The following is a 6,631-nucleotide window of genomic DNA, read 5'->3' on the forward strand; positions in this document are numbered from 1 at the left end:
TACCAAATAATATGGGGTTACCAGCCAGCCAAAGGGAACATATGTGTATATCGAATGCCTTATTTCAACTACTCCTATATGCATACTGTATATGTCACTGCAACGTGACGTTGTGATGTTCAACAAATTTCCAAATTTGGAAACATCTAATTTCGACCGACGAAAGTCATGATATTCTGCCCGTTTACTGATAAGGTTTCCACTTGCACCAGATTCAGTTTTTACAAGTCTGCGAGAAATCAACATGAAAATCACCGTACTGCTTTTGGTAGTGTTCATCGGTAAGTTCTTAACATTTATATGTTATTTTACGTCTTAAATATATATATATATTCTGAGTATTTGTGATGTAATTTAAAATGATTTAAGATATACTGCTTAGATAACTTCAAAATTCTGAAATATGTTAAAGATAAGAATCATGTACAAGTCTACACTACTGATTTAATGCCTACCTGGCCCTGATTTCTAGAAACTTCTTAAGCTGAACTTGAGTAGCTTAATTTGTAAATAAATATTTCTTACTTTAACTTTATTTGAAAAAAAATGTTTATTTTTTCGTTATAATCGGATAGATAACTTTAAAAGTAAAAACACCCTTTCAAACAAAAGTAAATATTTCACAAATTATTAAATAACATATATAGTGAGCTTAACTTAATCGTGTAATAACAGACTTTTGTAATTTGGAGAAATCGGCCTCAGTAGTCTTAAAAGTTTTGTTTTATTTAAAGAGTATGGTTGAAATAGTTGGTATTATCACCACATATTCATGAAATTGTAATTATTAAGATTTTAGCGTGACATTTGCAATATAAACAGTTCGATATGATTGGTAAACACGTCCAAGGTCGACACGTGAAACTGTTCATTGTGATCGGCTTGACATACACCGTATATCCATGTGCGATCCGTTCATGAACAGAGCAGTTGGTATCCGACGGTGCTTGACATTCAATTTTCAAAATGTTTAATTCAAAATATGCTTTGCAGCAGATACATATTGATATCGTTGGCTCGAACTCCTAGGGACCGGCAAAATACATCGAGCCTCGGAAAATTCGAGCCAAGCGGGAATTCTTACATTCAGTTTAAAGAGATGGGTTCTTAACATCCTGTTCGAGCCAACGAGGTTTTCGAGCTAAGCGAGTTCGAGCCAACGGGGTTCGAATGTATTTATTTAGATATAAAAATAGTACGGCTGGAATTAAATAAATATTCAAGAAAACTTTTCATTTTTGACATTTGGCAGCTTAGTAAAAACTAATTTATACTACGCACAACGGGGATTTGTAACAACATACAATCGCAATATCCTGCTCCGTTACATCTCTTGACTTTCACACCATTCGGAGCTTCTCGGCCATTTTCCATCGAAAACAACCTCGGATGTACCATCAGTAGAAATAGTTCGTAAAATTTTAAATAGTAGTATTAATTAAAAGAAGTGTTTAACGTTATTTTGTATTACTTAGTTTAAATTGTTTGCCAGTAAAGTGTATTATTGCATAAATAATTAAGATTCCCAAGAGTAAAGTCATACAATTTAACTGCTAAGTTGAAATAACTACGTGATCTACTTGCATCGTAGTTAATCTGTAAAGATTTCTAACATTGTAAACCGTCCATATACATCCGAGGTTGTTTTCAATGAAAAATGGCCGAGGAATTCCGAAAATAAACTTGTAATTATAGTCACGTGGCCTGACCATGTTGCCCGCGTGTTTACGTTTTCAGCCAGTGAAATACTTACATTTGCGATCTTACACATAATCAACCACCTTCACGCTATACAATTATTTGTGCAGTGCAATCTGACACCGTGTCAAACAAATAATGCTATACTAGTTGTGATGCCAATAATCCTGTTAAGGCCTTTGTATGTATTGAAATTTTGGCTGGCTATACACGAAGATTTTATTAGCAAAAAAGGAGTACGGAAAGCTGTGTACTTTTCAGGGGCGTGTGTTGCCGAATATTGTTTAAACCCTGGCCAATGTACCCAGGAACAATGTCAGACTGGAGAGTCACCTGGCTGTACGTCCAACATCTGTACGTGCGTGACGACTATTGACGACTCAAGTGAGTAACATCTGTACATGCGTAACGACCGTTGCCTCTCCACGTGAGTAACATCTGTACATGCGTAACGACCGTAAAGACCGTTGCCTCTCCACGTGAGTAACATCTGTACATGTGTAACGACCGTTGCCTCTCCACGTGAGTAACATCTGTACATGCGTAACGACCGTTGCCTCTCCACGTGAGTAACATCTGTACATGCCTAACGACTGTTGCCCCTCCACGTGAGTAATATCTGTACATGCGTAACGACCGTTACCTCTCCAGGTAAGTAACATCTGCACATGCATAACGACCGATACCGGGTTACCTTTCCATGTGAGTAACATCTGTACATGCGTAACGACCGTTACCTCTCCACGTGAGTAACATCTGAACATGCGTAACGACCGTTGCCTCTCCACGTGAGTAATATCTGTACATGCGTAACGACCGTTGCCTCTCCAGGTGAGTAACATCTGTACATGCGTAACGACCGTTGCCTCTCCACGTGAGTTACATCTGTACATGCGTAACGACCGTTGCCTCTCCACGTGAGTAGCATCTGTTCATGCGTAAGGACCGTTGCCTCTCCACGTGAGTAACGTCTGTATATGCGTAAGGACCGCTGCCTCTCCACGTGAGTAACATCTGTACATGCGTAACGACCGTTGCCTCTCCACGTGAGTAACATCTGTACATGCGTTACGACCGTTGCCTCTCCACGTGAGTAACATCTGTACATGCGTAACGACAGTTGCCTCTCCACGTGAGTAACATCTGTACATGCGTAAGGACCGTTGCCTCTCCAGGTGAGTAACATCTGTACATACGTAACGACCGTTACCTCTCCACGTGAGTAACATCTGCACATGCGTAACGACCGATACCGGGTTACCTCTCCAGGTGAGTAACATCTGTACATGCGTAACGACCGTTACCTCTCCAGGTGAGTTACATCTGCACATGCGTAACGACCGATACCGGGTTACCTCTCCAGGTGAGTAACATCTGTACATGCGTAACGACCGTTGCCTCTCCACGTGAGTAATATCTGTACATGCGTAACGACCGTTGCCTCTCCAGGTGAGTAACATCTGTACATGCGTAACGACCGTTGCCTCTCCACGTGAGTTACATCTGTACATGCGTAACGACCGTTACCTCTCCACGTGAGTAGCATCTGTTCATGCGTAAGGACCGTTGCCTCTCCACGTGAGTAACGTCTGTATATGCGTAACGACCGTTGCCTCTCCACGTGAGTAACATCTGTACATGCGTAACGACCGTTGCCTCTCCACGTGAGTAACATCTGTACATGCGTTACGACCGTTGCCTCTCCACGTGAGTAACATCTGTACATGCGTAACGACAGTTGCCTCTCCAGGTGAGTAACATCTGTACATGCGTAAGGACCGTTGCCTCTCCAGGTGAGTAACATCTGTACATACGTAACGACCGTTACCGGGTTACCTCTCCATGTGAGTAACATCTGTACATGCGTAACGACCGATACCTCTCCACGTAAGTAACATCTGTGCATGCGTAACGACCGTTGCCTCTCCACGTGAGTAACATCTGTACATGCGTTACGACCGTTGCCTCTCCACGTGAGTAACATCTGTACATGCGTAAGGACCGTTGCCTCTCCACGTGAGTAACATCTGCACATGCGTAACGACCGATACCGGGTTACCTCTCCAGGTGAGTAACATCTGTACATGCGTAACGACCGTTACCTCTCCAGGTGAGTTACATCTGCACATGCGTAACGACCGATACCGGGTTACCTCTCCAGGTGAGTAACATCTGTACATGCGTACCGACCGTTACCTCTCCACGTGAGTAACATCTGCACATGCGTAACGACCGATACTGGGTTACCTCTCCAGGTGAATAACATCTGTACATGCGTAACGACCATTACCTCTCCAGGTAAGTAACATCTGCACATGCGTAACGACCGTTACCTCTCCAGGTGAGTAACATCTGTACATGCGTAACGACCGTTACCTCTCCACGTAAGTAACATCTGTGCATGCGTAACGACCGTTACCTCTCCACGTGAGTAACATCTGTACACGCGTAACGACCGTTGCCTCTCCACGTGAGTAACATCTGTACATGCGTAACGACCGTTACCTCTCCAGGTGAGTACCATCTGTACATGCGTAACGACCGTTACCTCTCCAGGTGAGTAACATATGTACATGCGTAACGACCATTGCCTCTAAACGTGAGTAACATCAGTACATGCGTAACGACCGTTGCCTCTCCACGTGAGTAACATCTGTACATGCGTAAGGACCGTTGCCTCTCCACGTGAGTAACATCTGTACATGCGTAAGGACCGTTGCCTCTCCACGTGAGTAACATCTGTACATGCGTAAGGACTGTTGCCTCCTCATGTGAGTGAAGTTTATTTAGCTTGTTGATTAGTTACCATATGAGGCATCTTATATCTTTTTTTTTGAGAAAACAATGGGGCCTGCAGCCCTCCTAATCCGCTCAGCCAATTTAACGTAAGGATAATAATTTTAGTAATTATATCACATTGGCTACGGTTGTTCGGCTATTCACGGATATGAATCCTACATATTATGTTTAAAGATATGTGTTTGAAGAATGCTAGTATATGATAATTAAACAAGTAGCTGTGTTACATACACTTGTATACATTTTAAACATTATTGCAACTATTATAACAGCATACATTTGTATTTAGCCTGCGGAAGCAAGGATGACTGCAATGCGTACTACGACAGCGGAAAACACGGTTCTTGCTACCATAGCTGGCGTCACTGCGTAGATGCTAAGTGCCAATGTCATCGTTATTGATCCTGTCTGCCCAAACTTCACAGAACTGATCTACTTTCATTGTAAAATAAATTCTTACTTGTAGTGTCCAAATATACAATGAATTATTTTTGTGTTGAGTTCTTGTCTTGTAAACAATATAGTTTGTTCAATGGAGGAAGCTTTGAATCGTACAATCAAAATACAATTAATGAAGCTGTTTCTTTATTCTTGACATTTTAGAATTGATTGCCTTTTTCTTGCGTTTATGCTGTATGAACGCAGTAGGGCACGTAGGCAATTTAGATGAAGCGTTGAACATTTGGGATTCAATAATTTTCATCAGATTATTGCTTAATAAAAATGACTTGATATTTACTCTCATACGTATATAACATACCACTGTACCTTATAGGGAACAATCACGGTAACAACAACCAACTACATTCTATCTACGTTGCATGCAAACTTCCATTTGAAGAATCGAACCAGATCGAATGAATTTTGGAAAAATGTAGTACCTTTGCACTTCCTGCTTGACCATAAGTGCCTTGACGACGTTGATTGCGTTGATGTTTCTCACACAGTATATCTTTACAATTATTCTAGTTTGATCTATAACCTTAAGCTCAATACATCACATTAAATACAGCGAGTCAACATTAAAGTGACTCGCTCATGTTTTTGGACCAAAAATAAGTTTTCCCGGTAATATATATGAAAACACTCATTTTAATCTATGATATCGAAATTGTAGAAAAAAATACAGTTATAGTCTTAAAAAGAATTTTGGTTTTAGTGGGGTTCGAACCCACGCCGGTAAATCAAGAAAAATGTAATAAACGGCCTGTTAGTCCACACGGCCAGCGGAACTCTTTCAATAGTGGGGGATGTGTTGACGTAATAACGTTACATTAATAGCATCACGTGATAATGCCAATCAACCAGTCATGCAACACCACAGCCGTAATTAATTTGAGTAATACGCGATTTAAAATTGTTGTCTCCAGTACGATAATTTAGCAAATATCAACAATGCTGAAGGGTTCATGCTTTTAGTATTTTTATTTTAACAATCCTTATGATTTGCCACACTTTATTTAGAAATTAAAAAAGTGCATTTTACAAACCATGAGCGAGCTACTTTATTAGTCAATACATGATGCGCGTATTGTTTCAGTTAATACCAATGCACTTTTCTAAAAGACGGTGGAACTCCAGATACGCCCAACATGACAAGGGTCTTTTCAATGCTTACTTACTCGGGCTATGTAGGTCGTTAACAAGAAATTGTTCGAAAGTTATTTTCAAAAGTCTATGCTTTTCGCCTCCCTTTCCCCGTCTAGAAGATTTTTCGAGTTTATAAATTATATATACTCACTCAAAACGCGAGTAAACAAATTGTTCACAGATCTCAAAATACACAACAACACAAACAGCCTTTGAAATGGTATTTGTATTTGGTGAACATTTTTGACATAGAAATTTGGAAAGCTGTATCCATATGGTTGGAAACACAGAGACTTGAAAGTATGATGCAGATCCCAACACCCTGGCTTACTTTAAATAGTTGCCTGTGGCCTCAGTTGGGTGAAATCAGTCTTGACCCTGAACATAAAAAAAAAAACATTTTATGGGCTGCTTATTACGTCATGGGACACAATACAACTATTTATCATGATTTATCGACGATATTTCAATTTTCTATAAAAGCTAAATCCACTAGGGTTATATAATTGACAAGAGCAGAAACTTTCCAAAACACAATTCGTCA

At 40.3% G+C, this 6,631-nt stretch overlaps 1 protein-coding gene across 1 annotated transcript; it reads left to right on the top strand.

Annotated features, from left to right (window-relative positions):
- Positions 1-216: 216 nt before the first annotated feature.
- Positions 217-4,962, top strand: LOC128246447 (serine protease inhibitor Cvsi-2-like). Its single transcript, XM_052964660.1, has 3 exons — positions 217-281; positions 1,960-2,082; positions 4,787-4,962. The coding sequence occupies exons 1-3, from the start codon at positions 245-247 to the stop codon at positions 4,897-4,899; spliced, it is 273 nt and encodes a 90-aa protein (XP_052820620.1). The 5' UTR covers positions 217-244; the 3' UTR covers positions 4,900-4,962.
- The last annotated feature ends 1,669 nt before the right edge of the window (positions 4,963-6,631 follow it).

The sequence above is a fragment of the Mya arenaria genome, chromosome 9 (assembly GCF_026914265.1).
Source record: "Mya arenaria isolate MELC-2E11 chromosome 9, ASM2691426v1".
In the NCBI taxonomy this organism is placed as follows: Eukaryota; Metazoa; Mollusca; class Bivalvia; order Myida; family Myidae; genus Mya; species Mya arenaria.

What these genes read in the sequence shown, in the direction of transcription:
- LOC128246447 (XM_052964660.1), top strand. Translation starts at nt 245, where the DNA reads ATGAAAATCACCGTACTGCTTTTGGTAGTGTTCATCG. An exon ending in GCTTTTGGTAGTGTTCATCG is followed by an intron (nt 282 to 1,959) that starts GTAAGTTCTTAA and finishes TGTACTTTTCAG; the next exon opens with GGGCGTGTGTTGCCGAATAT. An exon ending in GACGACTATTGACGACTCAA is followed by an intron (nt 2,083 to 4,786) that starts GTGAGTAACATC and finishes ATTTGTATTTAG; the next exon opens with CCTGCGGAAGCAAGGATGAC.